The following is a 19,045-nucleotide window of genomic DNA, read 5'->3' on the forward strand; positions in this document are numbered from 1 at the left end:
TTCGCCCTTATCCCTCCATGCCTGTGTTTGACCTCTGAACCCTAAGGCACCACTGTCATGTGTTTAAGTCCCCCTAAGACTGAGCAGGCCACACCATGCCATGCCCTTCATGCCCTCCCAGATGCACCCCCACTCCTGGAAGGCATTAGAGTGAGATGTCATCCTCCACATCCAGGATAGATTCCCAAAGGGTTTATCGTGGTTTCCTGGGTTAGGAAACCAGGAGGGGACTCTCTTTGGCACCCAGACAAGGAGAGTTCTTCAGACATCCTCTTTCTCCTTCCCTTCCCCTGGTTCCCCGCCCCCCCCCCCCCCCCCCACACACACACACAGTTTGGAAGCTGCTGCCTGAGGGTTGGGGTAGTTGAAGAAAGCCATTCAATGGAGAGAAGTCCCAGGCTGTGACTATAACAGACAGCCTTGTGCATTTAAATGAAATGACTGAATGAGGCCCATTGGAATGGATCATCCTGAACCTCCCTTCAGCTGCCAGCCACCCTCAACCCTACCCCCCAACCCTGAGTCCTCCAGTGGATTTGGGAATGGAAGACTGGATGTGTGTGTGCATGCACACGTGTGTTAATATGTATGCACCCGCTGAGGGTGGTGGAGCATGCTCACTTTGGCTCAATTCATTCAGGGAATGTTTTGTTGTTTCTGCTTTTGCCACTTGTATTGCAAGTGCATTGCATTGCATAGTGCATTGCAAGCATTGCATAGCTTTTGCAACGAGCAAAGCTAAACTCCTCCGATTGCTTAGTTCTTAAAAAACCTGATTTTCCTGTTTTCTTGGTGAATGGACTGACCCATACCCTCCCATCCCACCAGACCCCTTGTTCAAATACTTTCACTGGAAGAGTTCTTTCACCTCATCCAGAAAACAACAGCCACCCACACCCACCCATTGCCATAGATATGCACCCTACAAAACAGAAATCCAGCTGGCCTCCTTCTGCCTCAATCTACTGTAAAGAGTCATTGTCTTAAACATGCCTTAGGCTCAATGACTTGATGCTGTCTCCCTTTCTCTGACACAGTTCCATCCCCCATTGGGCCCATATGATAATTGCATGACCACACTGCTCACAGGAGCTAGAGACAATATGCTAAAGTGACCTACACACCAAGGTGCCCATAAACATGGTCCCCAGAAATCTTTGACATTCACATTCCTTTGCTGAAATCATTGCTCTGGAAACTCCAGCATCTATAGCCGATCTTGTCCATGTTCTTCTCACCTACACTCGCTCTCTGTTTGCCTGTTATTTTGCCCAATTGTTCACAGAGAAATTAGATCCAGTCCTGCAAGAGCTGAATTTGAATCCTCTGCTCACCCCCCAGACAGAAAAGAATATGCACAGGTCTGCACCCATCTTATGCTTCTCCACTGTGGCAGAAGAAAATGTGCCCGCCCGCCCTCCTCCTGCCAAAAGTCAAATCTGAGATAAGACTTGGATATAAAGGAATCTGAAATACATTTTTGAAATATGGACTTATTTATTTATATATTTATTTATTTATCAAAGATTTTGTTTATTTATTCATGGGAGACACACACAGAGAGAGACAGAGACAGAGACACAGACAGAGGGAGAAGCAGACTCCATGCAGGGAGCTTGATGTGGGACTTGATCCCAGGACCCCGGGATCACACCGTGGGCTGAAGGCAGGCACTAAACCACTGAGCCACCCCGGTGTCTCAAACTATAGACACTTTTAAGAAGTAGCGGCAACAGAAAAGAAACACACGCAACCCCCACCCCCAACAGGTGGAAGGAGGGTGTGCTGACTCCCCTCCCTTTCATCCCGAGAAGCACACCCTCTCCCATGCCCCTGGAAGGTGTCTTGGAGGAGGTGCCAGGAGGGGATGAATGACATTCTTGTCTTCAAGGACAGGACGTTGAGTATGAGCATGAGAATTCTGGACAGACAGTTCTTGTTATTAAAAAAAAAAAAGAAAAGAAAAGAAAAGAAAAAAGAAAAGAAAGAAAATCCTTATGTTCTTTTAGCCTCCCCACATAGTTGAGTTCCTCTTCCAATCTCTCCTCCTCGTTCAACCCAATAGACAAGCATGTAGGGTTTGCCACTCCTCGGGCCTTCTTTTGCTCAGGAGGGCTGTGCCACATGAAGTTTGTTGGGGACAAACTCGTCCACCCCTTTTGCTTGTTCATCGGTCTGACGTCAAGGTCGTCCTCTGGGTGGGGCCCCAGGCGCTGATGCGGGGAGGTCAAGGTGGTGCCCCAGAGACGCCATCTTTCCCAGTGTCTTTGGTTTGGACCTCCTTCGTGGCCTTGCTCGCTCCCTTCGGCGTGCTGCCCCATCGGCTGAGAGCCGCCATCTCCAGGAAGGTCCTGGAGAGGGGTGATGCCTTTGCGAGGGGCACACACTCTTACAAAAGGACCCAGCAATCCCACTCCTGGGAATCAGTCCCGGGGGACCCAGAGGAGGCAATAGCGAGCGCCATCGCTGGTCTCTGATTCTTCTGCCTATCTAGCTTGTTGAGGTCATGTGTACACCCATCTGACGCAGTTCTGGCGCTCGGGACACACGCCAATCCTGTGAGGAGGCACAGGCTCCTCTGACCGAACCACAGCCAGGTGCCCTGCAATACGTGCCCTTGAAAAACCAACATGAGGTCTTCACCTGTGACCTCTCTCCTGCTGAGCGGCCTTCTGCTCAGATGCCCTCGGAGTGGAGAAAATACCCGTAATGCACATAGTTTAGCCAACTGAGGAAGGACTCCCTTGAAAGAAAACACTTCAAGGGGATCCCTGGGTGGCTCAGCGGTTTAGTGCCTGCCTTCAGCCCAGGGCTTGGTCCTGGAATCCAGGGATCGAGTCCTGCGTGGGGCTCCCTGCATGGAGCCTGCTTCTCCCTCTGCCTCTCTCCCTCTGCCTCTCTCTCTCTCTCTCTCTCTGTGTGTGTGTGTGTCTCATGAAAGAATAAATAAAATCTTTAAAAAAGAAAACACTTCAAGTGTCTGACGTTCAGTCAGTTTTTGGAACTCATAAGTGATTTTAGTAAAGTTGCAAGATACAATATTAATTTTCAAAAGTCAATCACTTTTCTTTATGCCTGCAATGAATAAGTGGGATTTGTATCACTTACATTAGCAACCCCCAAAATGACATAAATATAAACTTAACAAAATATTTACAAGATCTAAATGAGGAAAACTAAAGTGGTGAACAAAACAAAGAACTAAATAAATGGAGAGATACTCCATGTTCATGAAGAGGAGGTTTCAATGTTGTTAGGGTGTTAGTCTTGATCTATAGATTCAAAGCAATCTCAATCAAAATCCCAGCAAATCTTTTATGGATATTAACAAACTCATTCTAAGTTTATAGAGAGGCAGAAGATCCAGAACAGCCAATATGATACTGAAAGAAAAGAACAGAGTTGGAGGATTGTTGCTACCTGACTTCAAGATTTATTAGAAAGCTAGGGTAGTAAAAAGAGTGGCACTGCTGCAAGAACACACAAATAGATTAATGGAACATAATAGAGAGCCCAGAAATAAACTCACAGATATATAGTCAACTGATCTTTGACAAAGGAGCAAAGGCAATACAATGGAACAAAGATAGTTTTTTTCCACTTTAACAGTCCTGGAACAAGTGGACACTCACATGCAGAAAAATGAATCTAGATACAGACCTTACACACTTTATAAAAAATTAACTCAAAAAAAATTAACTCAAAATGGATCATATACCTAAATGTAAAATGAAAAACTATAATACTTTTAAAATATAACATAGGAGAAAATCTAGACGGTATTGAATTTGGTGATGACTTTTTAGATACAGTACGAAAGTCCCAATCCACAAAAAAAATAATAGCTAGACTTCAGTAAAATTAAAAAATTTTGCTCTGCAAAAGACAATATCAAAGGAATTAGAAAACAAGCCACAGACCAGGAGAAAATAAATTTTTTAAAAAAAATCTTATTTAAAAATAGATTTAAGGGGGATCCCTGGGTGGCGCAGCGGTTTGGTGCCTGCCTTTGGCCCAGGGCGCGATCCTGGAGACCCGAGATCGAATCCCACGTCGGGCTCCCGGTGCATGGAGCCTGCTTCTCCCTCTGCCTGTGTTGTGTCTCTGCCTCTCTCTATCTCTCTGTGACTATCATAAATAAATAAAAATTTAAAAAAAAATAGATTTAAGGGATCCCTGGGTGGCGCAGCGGTTTGGCGCCTGCCTTTGGCCCAGGGCGCGATCCTGGAGACCCAGGATCAAATCCCACGTCGGGCTCCCGGTGCATGGAGCCTGCTTCTCCCTCTCCCTCTGCCTATGTCTCTGCCTCTCTCTCTCTCTCTGTGTGACTATCATAAATAAATAAAAAAAAATTTAAAACAAATAAATTCACAATTACTATAAAAAAAATAAATAAATAAAAAATAAAAATAGATTTAAGACCTTAACAGACGCCTCACCAAAGGCTATAGCAAATAAGCATATGAAGGTTCTCCACATCATATATAATCAGAGAAATGCAAATTAAAGCAACGAGATACCACTACACACCTATTGGAATGGCCAAAATCCAGAACGCTGACAACATCAAAAGCTAGCAAGGACGTGGAATGACAGGAACTTTGTTTTTTGTTTTTTGTCTTTTTGTCATAGGAATGCAAAATAGTAGAACCACTTTGGAAGACAGTTTGGCAGTTTCTTACAAAACTAAACAGGGGCACCTGGGTGGTTCAGTTGGTTAAGCATTTGCCTTTGGTTCAGGTCATGATCTCAGGGTCCTGGGATTGAGCTTCCAGGTAGGCTCCCCATTCAGTGGGGAGTCTGCTTCTCCCTCTCGCTCTGCTCCCTCCCTTTATGCTCTCTCTCTCTCCAGTAAAAAAAATAATATCTTAAAGAACTCAATATGCTCTTACCATATGATCCAACAATTATGCTTTTTGGTATTTACCCAAAGGAACTTAAAATTCATGCCCACACAAAAATCTATATATGAATGTTTATAGCAGCTTTATTCATAATTGCCCAAGCTTAGAAGCAACCAAGGTATCTTTCAATAGGTGAATGAATGAATAGATGAGTATATCCAGACAATGGACTCACTTTTTTTGTACATGTAGTTATAAATATGAGTAGAGATACAAATAGAGAGATCCTAGACAAAAATATGTAGATATAGATTGCACTTTTGTTGACAAAGGGGTATAGATGCAGTGATACTCCAGAAGTAATTAGGGCACCAGCACTCACTAAATGGAATCAGAGCTCCTTGGAGAAATGGCTGACTCCAGAGTTAGCACAGGGAAGTGTAAGAGGAGCCTATACCTTTTTTGTATCAAAAAGTAAGGAGGTGCTCTAAAAATGATGAAGATATGTCAAAGAACACAAGAGTTCCCTTAATGGAGCTCCCACAGGCCAAATCTAGGGCAATTTGAGTACTAAAATAGGTAACAATTAGGGATGCCTGGGTGGCATTTTTTTTCTCATTAAACTTTTGTTTTAATGGGTCTCAAAATTCTGTGACAGATTTTTGGTCAAGTTGTTTCCGTTAAAAAGTACTGATTTTAAAAACTAATAACTATAAATAATAGTGAAAGGGAATATAAAGGAAGGGAAAAGAAATGTTGGGAAATATCAGGAAGGGAGACAGAACATAAAGACTCCTAACTCTGGGAAACGAACTAGGGGTGGTGGAAGGGGAGGAGGGCGGGTGTTGGAGGGGAATGGGTGACGGGCACTAAGGTGGACACTTGACGGGATGAGCACTGGGTGTTTTTCTGTATGTTGGTAAATTGAACACCAATAAAAATTAATTTAAAAAAATAAATAAATACAAACATGAAATATGAAAAAAACTAATAACTTAAAAAAATAAAAATAACTTAAAACTGCCACACACGCACACACACACACACACAAAAAAAACAAATGGTCCACAAAACATTCTCCTTTCCTTCTGAAGGTTTTACAATGCATTGTTATCATTAACCAGTCTTTTACTATTAAACTTAAATGGCCAATTGACACAAACAGTTCTGAGACCGTTCTTCCACCACTGAGTAAGACTGGGGTGGCAGGTATTGGGGATAATATTCATTTAGCCTTCTGAGCTTTCTGGGCAGACTTGGTGACTTTGCCAGCTCCAGCTGCCTTCTTGTCCACTGCTTTGATGACACCCACAGCAACCGTCTGTCTCATGTCACGAACAGCAAAACAGCCCAGAGGAGGATAGTCAGAGAAGCTCTCAACACACATAGGTTTGCCAGGAACCATATCAACAATGGCAGCATCCCCAGATTTCAAGAACTTGGGACCATATTCCAGCTTCTTTCCAGAACGACGATCTATCTCTTCCTTCAGCTCAGCAAACTTGCAATGTGAGCTGTGTGACAATCCAGCACAGGTGCATATCCAACTGTTGAGTTGAGCATCTGCCTTCAATTCAGGGCATGATTCTGGAGTCCTGGGATTGAGTCCTACATCGGGCTCCCTGTGAGGAGCCTGCTTCTCCCTCTGCCTAGGTCTCTGACTTTCTCTCTGTGTGTCTCTCATGAATAAATAAATAAATTTTTAAAAAAATAAAAAGTAATGATTATAGTGTATTTTACTTCATAGGAATAAAAAGAATCTATGAGTCTGTACAAATAATAAGCAAATAACGGCCAAATGAACACATAAGAAAGGAACACTTTTCCTTACAGTAGAATGCTAATAAATGTAGAAGGAGTAGTGGCAGTTTAAGAAAACTTTTGCAACTATCATAGCAAAAATTTAATCAGAAAGAATTATTAAGTATTAAATAATTATTAAAGACAGAGAGTGATTTAATGAACCAGGAAGTTTATAGGGTCTCAGGTATCCCCAACAAATAACTTATAAATTATAGAGGGGAAAATACTATATTTACAGAAGGGAAGCCAGGTGAACACCAACTTAACCAACTGATCAAATTTGGCATCAGTAACTGGCATAACTGAACATCTTGTGCTTCTCGATACAAAGCGTTGGGAACACACCATCACTGATGTAGTGTTCCTGCCAAAGATGCAAAACATTGATCCAATTGTGAGGCAATGTTAGAAAACCCAATTTGAGGGACAGCCTACATAATAAACGACCTAGACTCATCAAAATTGTCAACATTATTTGGGAAAGCCTGATTTTACATTAAAAGAGACCAAAGCGGAAAGAAAACAAAGCATTGAACAATTCTGTTTTGGATCCCAGAAAATAATATAAAGCACATTACTGAAAATGAGAAAATTTGGATTAGACCTATAAATTAAATAATGTCATTCTACAAACATTAAACCTCCCAACTACAGCTTGATCTTAGGAAATACAAATTGAAGTTTTAGGGATAAATAAGTGTGATAACTACCATGTACTCTCATAAACTTTGGGGTGGGGGAAGACTATATGTATAGTATAGTATATGTATATATACATATATATAGTGAGGATATTAACAATTGGTAAAGCTGGGTGAAGGTTATACAAGAGTTCTTTATATCATTCTTGTAAATTTTCTGTATCTTGGAAACTCTAAAAAATGTTTTCCAAATGCAACTAGCTTTATTGTCTACATTTTCAGATTTTTAAAAAAATAAAACAAGCTCATTGTAAAAACTTGACTACATACTTAAAGTTGTAAAGTAGCAATTTCAAAGCTCCTGTGATTCCATGATCTGTCAAATAATTGATATACTTCCTTCAAAATGATTTCACACATATGCACTTTTTAATAGGATAATGGTTATTCAAAAGGTATAATATCACAAATCTCTAAGCAAAAACCTTCAATTTTTCTGACTGAAATTTGTATTTGTGTTGAGTACTCATTTGATCTAATAATAGAAAATGATCCAGTCACTTTCAGAGAAATTCATAAAGAATAAGGACATTCAGAGTTAAATTCAGTTCAGGATTGCAACCATCCTGCTGCATTCGTCTCCTCACGGTGCTGTCTAAATTCAGGTGATCTTATTTAATTTCCTGGCGGTGATGAGGCAGAGGAACATGAACTGGACGAATTCTATGTATGTTCAGGGTTTTAATGTTTCTGATTTAATGTTCCAGGTAATTAGAAATAGAAATAGAAATTGTGTCTTACAGTTTTCACTGCACAATTTTTTAAACTAAATAATAGTGAAAGGGAATATAAAGGAAGGGAAAAGTAATGTGTGGGAAATATCAGGAAGGGAGATAGAACATAAAGACTCCTAACTCTGGGAAACAAACTCGGGGTGGTGGAAGGGGAGAAGGGTGGGGGTCGGGGGGAATGGGTGACGGGCACTGAGGGGGACACTTGACGGGATGAGCACTGGGTGTTTTTCTGTATGTTGGTAAATTGAACACCAATAAAAATTAATTTATAAAAAAAATAAAATAAAAATAAAATAAATCCTATAAGTGGAAAAAATATGTTAAAAACAAAACAAAACAAAAAGTGAGTGGCACTTAAACTAACCAAAGCCTCTGCCCCTGGATGAACAATCATCTGGATTGCTAGTCTAGCAATCCAAAAATCTGATCAATGGTATTTCCTCTCAAAAAGCATCGGATCTCCTTGATTTACTAAAGATAAACAGAGTGATTTTTAAAAATTTTAGATAATACCAAAAGGTCACAAAATAAAAAATTTATCTCCCTCTCTTTCTCTTTACCATAAATTCCTACCTGTCCCCTACCCGGCTTTATTATAAAATCAGGGATTGACAAATGATAGCCCATCTGTGGTTTGTTTGCTTATGTCTTTAAATATAAAGTTTATTGGAACCAAATCTAGCCCTCTGCTTCTTTTTTGTAAATAAAGTTTTATTTAAACCCAGCCACTCCAATTTCTTTTATGTATTATCTATGACTTCTTCCTTGATTTAATGGCAGAGTTGACTCTAGGGGACTATATGGCCTAAGACATTTTATAATCTGCCACCCCTTTTTTAATTTTGTTCATTTATGAGAGAAAGGGAGATCATGAAGGAGGGGGAAGCAATGGGAGAGGGAGAGGCAGACACCCCACTGAATGGGGAACCTGGAAACAGGGCTCCATCCTAGGACCCTGAGATCATGACCTGAGCCAAAGTCAGATGCTTAACTGACTGAGCCACCCAGATGCTCCCTTAAAGAAAAAGAGCTGACCCCCAAGACATGACAGCATGCTATTTTACCTAGTTCTTTTAACAGTAGACATACATTCAATATAGAGGTCTACTTCTTTCTTCATGGTATTGGAATAGCATTATTCCATTCCATTGTTTAAACAAATTCCATAATTTGTTCAACCAGTCTTTGAGGTTGTTTTCTGGTCTTTCCTACTGTAAAAGATCTGTTGACAGTTTTTACAAGTAAAATTATTGAATGTGTTTCTTTTAATAAATATTGTCTAATCATCAAATCTAACATCTTATGCAACCTTCACCAAAGTGACACTTCTCTTGCTCTCCCTTCTGTTTAGATCATGCTGGACAGAGAAATATAGCCAAAGATTATAAATGAGATAAGAAATATAATAAGGTAGGTATAACACAGCACAATCTCTGCAACAAAAAAAAAAAGTGACTTCAAAATAAAGTTCACATTTGCATAGATGAAAAGGTGAAAAGGAAGAATGAAATCACACCACATGGCTTTTTTAAGGAGTTAAGGAAAAATAGAAAGTTTTATTTTGTGATTATTTAACAGGAAAAAATCATTTATATTCTCCCAGAATTCATTTATATATTAGGTTAAATTATAGTTTCAAATGTGGGTAAATATGTCTTTAGTTGCAAAATTTCAGAGACAGGCTGTGCTTTTTCCTGGTAAAAGTCCAGCCCAGTAAGAAGTTCCACATCACGGACCCGAGCAACATGGGCTTGCCATCTTTCTTCAATCCAAACGGCTTCTGGTTTACCTTCCTATAAAAGAGAAACAAAAGACTGTTTTTTCAAAGGGCATTATTTTTCATTCACAGAAAAATCTTTTATCATTTAGAAAGTCTCCTTTTGCCTGGGATTTTCTTATTTTTAATTGGTGTTCAATTTGCCAACATATAAAATAACACCCAGTGCTCATCCCGTCAAGTGCCCACCTCAGTGCCCATCACCCAGTCACCCCCCCACCCCCCACCCACCTCCCCTTGCACCCCTAGTTCGTTTCCCAGAAAAAGGTGTCTCTCATGTTCTGTCCCCCTTTCTGATATTTCCTACTCATATTTATCTCCTTTCCACTTTATTCCCTTTCAACAATGTTTATATTCCCCAAATTAATGAGACCATATAATGTTTGTCCTTCTCTGATTGACTTATTTCACTCAGCATAATACCCTCCAGTTCCATCCGCGCTGAAGCAAATGGTGGGTATTTGTCATTTCTAATGGCTGAGTAATATTCCATTGTATACATAGACCACAGCTTCTTTATCCATTCATCTTTCGATGGACACCGAGGCTCCTGCCACTGTTTGGCTATTGTGGACATTGCTGCTAGAAACATCAGGGTGCAGGTGTCCCAGCATTTCACTGCATCTGTATCTTTGGGGTAAACCCCAGCAGTCCAATTGCTGGGCCGTAGGGCAGGTCTATTTGGAACTCTTTGCGGAACCTCCACACAGTTTTTCAGAGTGGCTGCACCAGTTCACATTCCCACCAACAGTGCAAGAGGGTTCCCCTTTCTCCACATCCTCTCCAACATTTGTGGTTTCCTGCCTGGTTAATTTTCCCCATTCTCACTGGTGTGAGGTGGTATCTCATTGTGGTTTTGATTTGTATTTCCCTCACGTCCAAGGATGCAGAGCATATTCTCATGTGCTTGTTGGTCATGTGTATGTCTTCCTCTGTGAGATTTCTGTCCATGTCTTTTGCCAATTTCATGATTGGATTGTCTGTTTCTTTGCTGTTGAGTTTAAGAAGTTCTTTATAGATCTTGGAAACTAGCCCTTTATCTGATATGTCATTTGCAAATATCTTCTCCCATTCTGTAGGTTGTCTTTTAGTTTTGTTGACTGTATCCTTTCCTGTGCAAAAGCTTCTTATCTTGATGAAGTCCCAATAGTTCATTTTTGCTTTTGTTTCTTTTGCCTTCGTGGATGTATCTTGCAGGAAGTTACTGTGGCCGAGATCAAAAAGGGTGTTGCCTGTGTTCTATAGGACTTTGATGGAATCTTGTCTCACATTTAGATCTTTCATCCATTTTGAGTTTATCTTTGTGTATGGTGTAAGAGAATGGTCCAGTTTCATTCTTCTGCATGTGGATTCCAATTTTCCTAGCACCATTTATTGAAGAGACTGTCTTTTTTTCAGGGGATAGTCTTTCCTCATTTGTCAAACATTAGTTGACCATAGAGTTGAGGACAACTTCTGGATTCTCAATTCTGTTCCATTGATCTATGTGTCTGTTTTTGTGCCAGTACCACACTGTCTTGATGACCACAGCTTTGTAGTACAACCTGAAATCTGGCATTGTGATGCCCCCAGCTATGGTTTTCTTTTTTAAAATTCCCCTGGCTATTCGGGGTCTTTTCTGATGCCACACAAATCTTAAGATAACTTGTTCCAACTCTCTGAAGAAAGTCCATAGTATTTTGATATGGATTGCATTAAATTGTAAATTGCCCTGGGCAACATTGACATTTTCACAATATTAATTCTTCTAATCCATAAGCATGGAATATTTTTCCATCTCCTTGTGTCTTCCTCAATTTCTTTCAGAAGTGTTCTATAGTTTTTAGGGTATGGATCCTTTACCTCTTTGGTTAGGTTTATTCCTAGGTATCTTATGCTTTTGGGTGCAATTGTAAATGGGATTGACTCCTTAATTTCTCTTTCCTCAGTCCCATTGTTAGTGTATAGAAATGCCACTGACTTCTGGGCATTGATTTTGTATCCTGCCACGCTGCCAAATTGCTCTATGAGTTGTAGCATTCTTGGGGTGGAGTGTTTTGGGTTTTCTATGTACATTACCAGGTTATCTGCGAAGAGGGAGAGTTTGACTTCCTCTTTGCCGATCTGAATGCCTTTTATTTCTTTTTGTTGTCTGATTGCTGAAGCTAGGACTTCTAGTACTATGTTGAATAGCAGTGGTGAGAGTGGACATCCCTGTGTTGTTCCTGATTAGATAACTTTCAAATCATCCTGAAAACCTATGATTTTGACCTGAGATTTGAAGAGAGAATAGCTGGAATGCTACAGTGAGTAGAGTTAACACTCCTATCAACGCAAGAAAATGTTTTTAAAAAAAAAAGAAACAAAAATAAATAAATAAAAAAGCATCCGGGGGGGGGGGGTCCCTCGCAAGGAGCCGGGCTAAGACCAGGTGGCCAGTGTTCCCAGGACAAGAAGGCCCAGTCCCGGAGAAGCATGAACTTTACCAATCTTCCGGGACAAAGAGGCGCTCAGAGGGAACTCGGACAGGATCCCAGGAAGGGCAGTGATGCCCTCGGGCTCCCAGGGGCACTAACAGAGGAACTGCGCCCCAGGGGAGAGCACGCCATACACCGCGGACTGAGCTCCCTAAAGGGTTGGAGCGAGTGCCTGGCAGGGCCCCAGGAGCAGCTCAGGTGGCGGGTCGGCGGCGGCTCTGGTCCGAGGGGGCTTCCTCCACTGAGAGCGCAATTCCAGCAACACGTGCCCCAGAGCCCAGGGCGGGGGACACAGCCCAGGATCCAGCAAGGACAAGGATCCCCTTGGACAGGCGGAGGCCGGGAGGACACAGGGTAGCAAGGACGCTCCTGCTGCCAGGCAGCCCCAAGAATATTTATGCCCCGAATGTGGGAGCTGCCAAGTATATCAATCAATTAATAACCAAAGTAAAGACATAATACACTTATACTTGGTGACTTAAATGCAGCACATTCTACAATCAACAGGTTTTCTAAGTACAACATCTCTGAAGAAACAAGAGCTTTAAATGATACACTGGACCAGATGGATTTCACAGGTATTTACAGAACTTTACATCCAAACTCAACTGCATACGCATTCTTCTCAAGTGCACATGGAACTTTCTCCAGAATAGACCACATTCTGGGTCTTCATGGACACCAAACCAGGTCTGGGTCTTCATGGACACCAAAAGATTGGGATCGTCCCCTGCATATTGTCAGACCATAGTGCTTTGAAACTAGAACAAAATCACAACAAAGAGTTTAGAAGGGTTTCAAACACATGGAGGTTAAGGACCATCCTCCTAAAAGATGAAAGGGTCAACCAGGAAATTAAGGAAGAATTAAAAAGATTCATGGAAACTAATGAGAATGAAGATACAACCGTTCAAAATTTTTGGGATGCAGCAAAAGCAGTCCTGAGGGGGAAATACATCGCAATACAAGCATCCATTCAAAAACTGGAAAGAACTTAAATACAAAAGCTCACCTTACACATAAAGGAGCTAGAGAAAAAGCGGCAAATGGACCCACGCCCAGCAGAAGAAGAGAGTTAATTAAAATTCGAGCAGAACTAAATGAAATCGAGACCAAAAGAACTGTGGAACAGATCAACAGAACCAGGACTTGGTTCTTTGAAAGAATTAATAAGATAGATAAACCATTAGCCAACCTTATTAAAAAGAAGAGAGAAGACTCAAATTAATAAAATCATGAATGAGAAAGGAGAGATCATTACCAACACCAAGGAAATACAAACGATTTTAAAATCATACTATGAACAGCTCTACGACAATAAATCAAGCAATCTAGAAGAAATGGACGCATTCCTGGAAAGCCACAAACTACCAAAACTGGAGCAGGAAGAAATAGAAAACCTGAACAGGCCAATAACCAGGGAGGAAATTGAAGCAGTCATCAAAAACCTCCCAAGACACAAGAGTCCAGGGCCAGATGGCTTCCCAGGGGAATTCTATCAAACATTTAAAGAAGAAACCATACCTATCCTACTAAAGCTGTTTGGAAAGATAGAAAGAGATGGAGTACTTCCAAATTCGTTCTATGAGGCCAGCATCACCTTAATTCCGAAACCAGACAAAGACCCCACCAAGAAGTAGAATTACAGACCAATATCCCTGATGAACATGGATGCAAAAATTCTCAACAAGATACTAGCCAATAGGATCCAACATCATATTAAGAAAATTATTCACCATGACCAAGTAGGATTTATCCCCGGAACACAAGGCTGGTTCAACACTCGTAAAACAATCATTGTGATTCACCATATCAGCAAGAGAAAAACCAAGAACCATATGATCCTCTCATTAGATGCAGAGAAAGCATTTGATAAAATACAGCATCCATTCCTGATCAAAACACTTCAGAGTGTTGGGATAGAGGGAACTTTCCTAGACATCTTAAAAGCCATCTACGGAAAGCCCACAGCAAATATCATTCTCAATGGGGAAGCACTGGGAGCCTTTCCCCTAAGATCAGGAACAAGACAGGGATGTCCACTCTCACCACTGCTATTCAACATAGTCCTGGAAGTCCTAGCCTCAGCAATCAGACAACAAAAAGACATTAAAGGCATTCAAATTGGTAAAGAAGAAGTCAAACTCTCCCTCTTCACCAATGACATGATACTCTACACAGAAAACCCAAAAGCCTCCACCCCAAGATTGCTAAAACTCATACAGCAATTTGGTAGCTTGGCAGGATACAAAATCAATGCCCAGAATACAATGGCATTTCTATACACTAACAATGAGACTGAAGAAAGAGAAATTAAGGAGTCAATCCCATTTACAATTGCACCCAAAAGCATAAGATACCTAGGAATAAACCTAACCAAAAAGGTAAAGGATATATACCCTAAAAACTATAGAACACTTCTGAAAAAAATTGAGGAAGACACAAAGAGATGGAAAAATATTCCATGCTCATGGATTGGCAGAATTAATATTGTGAAAATGTCAATGTTACCCAGGGCAATGTACACGTTTAATGCAATCCCTATCAAAATACCATGGACTTTCTTCAGAGAGTTAGAACAAATTATTTTAAGATTTGTGTGGAATCAGAAAAGACCCCGAATAGCCAGGGGAATTTTAAAAAAGAAAACCATAGCTGGGGGCATCACAATGCCAGATTTCAGGTTGTACTGCAAACCTGTGGTCATCAAGACAGTGTGGTACTGGCACAAAAAGACACATAGATCAATGGAACAGAATAGAGAATCCAGAAGTGGACCCTGAACTTTATGGTCAACTAATATTGGATAAAGGAGGAAAGACTTTCCATTGGAAGAAAGACAGTCTCTTCAATAAATGGTGTTGGGAAAATTGGACATCCACATGCAGAAGAATGAAACTGGACCACTCTGTTGCACCAGACACAGAGATAAACTCAAAATGGATGAGAGATCTAAATGTGAGACAAGATTCCATCAAAATCCTAGAGGAGAACACAGGCAACACCCTTTTTGAACTTGGCCACAGTAACTTCTTGCAAGATACATCCACAAACGCAAAAGAAACAAAAGCAAAAATGAACTATTGGGACTTCATCAAGATAAGAAGCTTTTGCACAGCAAAGGATACAGTCAACAAAACTAAAAGACAACCTACAGAATGGGAGAAGATATTTGCAAATGACATATCAGATAAAGGGCTAGTTTCCAAAATCTATAAAGAACTTCTTAAACTCAACACCAAAGAAACAAACAATCCAATCATGAAATGGACAAAAGACATGAACAGAAATTTCATAGAAGAAGACATATACGTGGCCAACTAGCACATAAGAAAATGCCCCACATCACTGGGCATCAGGGAAATACAAATTAAAACCACAATGAGATACCACCTCACACCAGTGAGAATGGGGAACATTAAGAAGGCAGGAAACAACAAATGTTGGAGAGGATGTGGAGAAAGTGGAATCCTCTTGCACTGTTGGTGGGAATGTGAACTGGCACAGCCACTCTGGAAAACTGTGTGGAGGTTCCTCAAAGAGTTCCAAATAGATCTGCCCTACAACCCTACAATCCAGCAATTGCACTGCTGGGGATTTGCTCCAAAGATACAGATGCAATGAATGCCGGGACACCTGCACCCTGATGTTCATAGCAGTAATGTCCACAATAGCCAAACTGGAAAAATCCTCGGTGTCCATCAAAAGATGAATGGAGAAAGAAGATGTGGTCTATGTATACAATGGAATATTACTCAGCCATTAGAAACTACAAATACCCACCATGTGCTTCAGCGTGGATGGAACTGGAGGGTATTATGCTGAGTGAAGTAAGTCCATTGGAGAAGGACAAACATTATATGGTCTCATTAATTTGGGGAATATAAAAATTATTGAAAGGGAATAAAGGGGAAAGGAGAAAAATGAGTGAAAATATCAGTGATGGTGATGAAACCTGAGATACCTAACTCTGGGAAGTGCACAAGGGGTAGTGGAAAGGGAGGTGGACGGGGGGTTGGGGTGACTGGGTGATGGGCACTGAGCGGGGCACGTGGCAGGATGAGTACTGGGTGTAATGCTAATGTTGGCAAATTGAACTCCAATAAAAAAAATTTGAAAAATTTTTTCTGGTAGAAGGCAATAAAGCCTAGACCAGGGAGAGCCATGGTTTCTTCTTTGCATACCCATTTTCATCAATCCATAGTAGCTACCTAGACTCTGATATAAAGAACTAAGGGGCAGCCGCGGTGGCGCAGCGGTTTAGCGCCGCCTGCAGGCCAGGGCGTGATCCTGGAGACCCTCGATTGAGTCCCAAGTCAGGCTCTCTGTATGATGCCTGCTTCTCCCTCTGCCTGTGTCTCTGCCTCTCTCTCTGTCTCTATGAATAAATAAATAAAATCTTTAAAAAAAGAAATCTTTCTAAAAAAAAGAGAACTACTAAATTCTGATTCAATGATAACCAGTACCACGTCGTATTAGCTACCTTTGTCTGCCACTGGAAGAGTTAGCAAAGAATGATGACTTACCATTTTTTGGAAACCCTTGCCCACACTAGGACTATGAGAGACGCACTGCTTAGCCTGTAGCCTTTCCTCTCCATCTTTAGTCATTGAAAGGCCATTCAACATTCAAGTTAAAATGCTGTCTTCAACACCCAATTAGAATGTCACCTTCTCTATTCTTTGAAATCCTATGGTAATTTTATCTATCCCTCTTTGTGACAATTATCTCATCCTCCTTCTTATATGAGGCATTCAAGGGCTAAACTGTGAGCCCCCTTTGATAGAATTCATGTCTAATTTATTGATGTATCTCCCACAATACACAGTATGGTGAAGGCAGTTATGTGTTGAACACCTGAACACCATTGAGATGAATCCCAATCTGGCCTGGAACCAAAGCTTTAATTTCCAGTCTCTACTAGCCTGTGGGATTTTTCCATGTGAACACCCATTTCTACAAAGAATGTGGCCTAAATTTAACTGTCTTAGCTACTTGCCAAAATAGTTCTCATTCCTAATTTCCATCTTTTTTTTTCCTAATTACCTACATTTAAAATCTGATTCATCTTCGAGTATCCCTTCTTCTTTAGCTGTTGCACACAATCAGTTCCAGACCTTTTCTCCATTGAAAGGTATTCTCAATCCTCTCAATCTGTTTCAAATTGTGCCCATTTTCAGGGCCCGGCCCTACTCTTTCATTTTTTATAACCTTCCGTTATTGATTATTCCAGCCAAATGTGTCTTGAATTTGAAACACTAAATCCTTATAACATTATTTAGCAGTTATTCCAACTTTGGATTTAGCAATTAAAGCAACTTTGTGACATCTCTTATTTTTTATTTGTAAAATAACTTTTCTGGGACGCCTGGATGGCTCAGCAGTTGAGTGTTTCCCTTTAGCTCATGTCCTGATCCCGGAATCTGGGATCAAGTCCCACATCAGGCTCCTTGTGGGAAGCCTGCTTCTCCCACTGTCTCTGCCTCTCTCTCACACCCTCTCTCTGTCTCTCATGAATAAACAAATAAAATCTTTTTAAAAACATAAAATAAATAAAATAAAATAACTTTTCTATAATAAGCTGACCCATTCGTGTCTATATTTCATTTATTCTTATTTACATTTCATTTATATAACTCATTTTAAAAATTTTTATTAATGGAGAGAGAGAGAGAAAGAGGCAGAGACACAGGCAGAGGGAGAAGCAGGCTCTATGCAGGGAGCCCGACGTGGGACTCAATCAAATATATATGCAAGTTTAAGTAACTATTTACATACCATTTTCCTTAATCCATAAAAATACTGAAGTAGACTAACACAGGATGTTTTTAAAAAGTGTTATTTTAACTCATTGTCTATGTGTCCATAATTAATCTCAGACCTCATGTTCCAAGTTGATGGATTTTTTGTATTTCCATATTCATTCAGAAAACTTTGAGTGCCAACTTTGGCACAAAACTCTCAATTTTCTGTATTAAGAATAAAAATATTAATACAATATCACCCCTTCCCTTATGAATATGAATAAAGTATATATAAATTTAATACATAAGATATGCATATATAAACACTTGTTCATGTAGGGATATACATATTTAAATTGACATCAATTACATAAAGATAGTAATAGTCTAAGGAAAAGATTAAGAATGAGGTAATTTGGGCAGCCTGGGTGGCTCAGCGGATTAGTGCCACCTTCAGCCCAGGGCCTGATCTTGGAGACCTGGGATCGAGTCCCACATCGGGCTCCCGGTGTGGAGCCTGCTTCTGCCTTTGCCTGTGTCTCGGCCTCTCTCAATCTTTAGTACAACTCTATCCACAAAACAACTAAAAAATATGTTGCAGTCAAAGCCACTTTGATGAAAGCCTGGAGGAGCTGAGACTAATCATTTTCTAAGTTCCTGAGGACTCTCCAGGAGCAGACTCACCGGACAGCTCTCAACATTGGTAGGTCGGTGAGGGATAATAAAAGGTAGGACATCCAACCACCCAGGGCAGGCATTGGGGGTGTGGCTCCGGTTTTTGCAACTCGTCAACATCACAAAGTAGTGCGTTGGGATGGGAACACTAGTGTTCGTTAGGTATCTACAAACACAATGGAAAAGATCTGATGTTATTATACTTTTGCTTCTAAAACTAATAAATGTTGTTACACATTTTTAAAGAAATGTTATAGTAAAAATATAGTCTAGAAAGTACAAAATCTTATCACATGATTTTAGACTTCCAT

The 19,045-nt window shown here is 40.5% G+C and overlaps 1 protein-coding gene across 1 annotated transcript in view; it reads right to left on the reverse strand.

The window, feature by feature from the left end:
- Positions 1–9,704: 9,704 nt before the first annotated feature.
- ENPP3 (ectonucleotide pyrophosphatase/phosphodiesterase 3) overlaps positions 9,705–19,045 on the reverse strand; it is an 84,660-nt gene continuing 75,319 nt past the window's right edge. The window contains exons 24-25 of the mRNA XM_025990642.2: positions 18,744–18,900; positions 9,705–9,875 (exon numbers count right to left, since the gene is read on the reverse strand). Of these exons, the coding sequence (XP_025846427.1) occupies positions 9,705–9,875; positions 18,744–18,900 (328 nt within the window). The remainder of the gene's footprint in view (positions 9,876–18,743; positions 18,901–19,045) is intronic.

Source organism: Vulpes vulpes, chromosome 1 (assembly GCF_048418805.1).
Source record: "Vulpes vulpes isolate BD-2025 chromosome 1, VulVul3, whole genome shotgun sequence".
Classification (NCBI taxonomy): Eukaryota; Metazoa; Chordata; class Mammalia; order Carnivora; family Canidae; genus Vulpes; species Vulpes vulpes.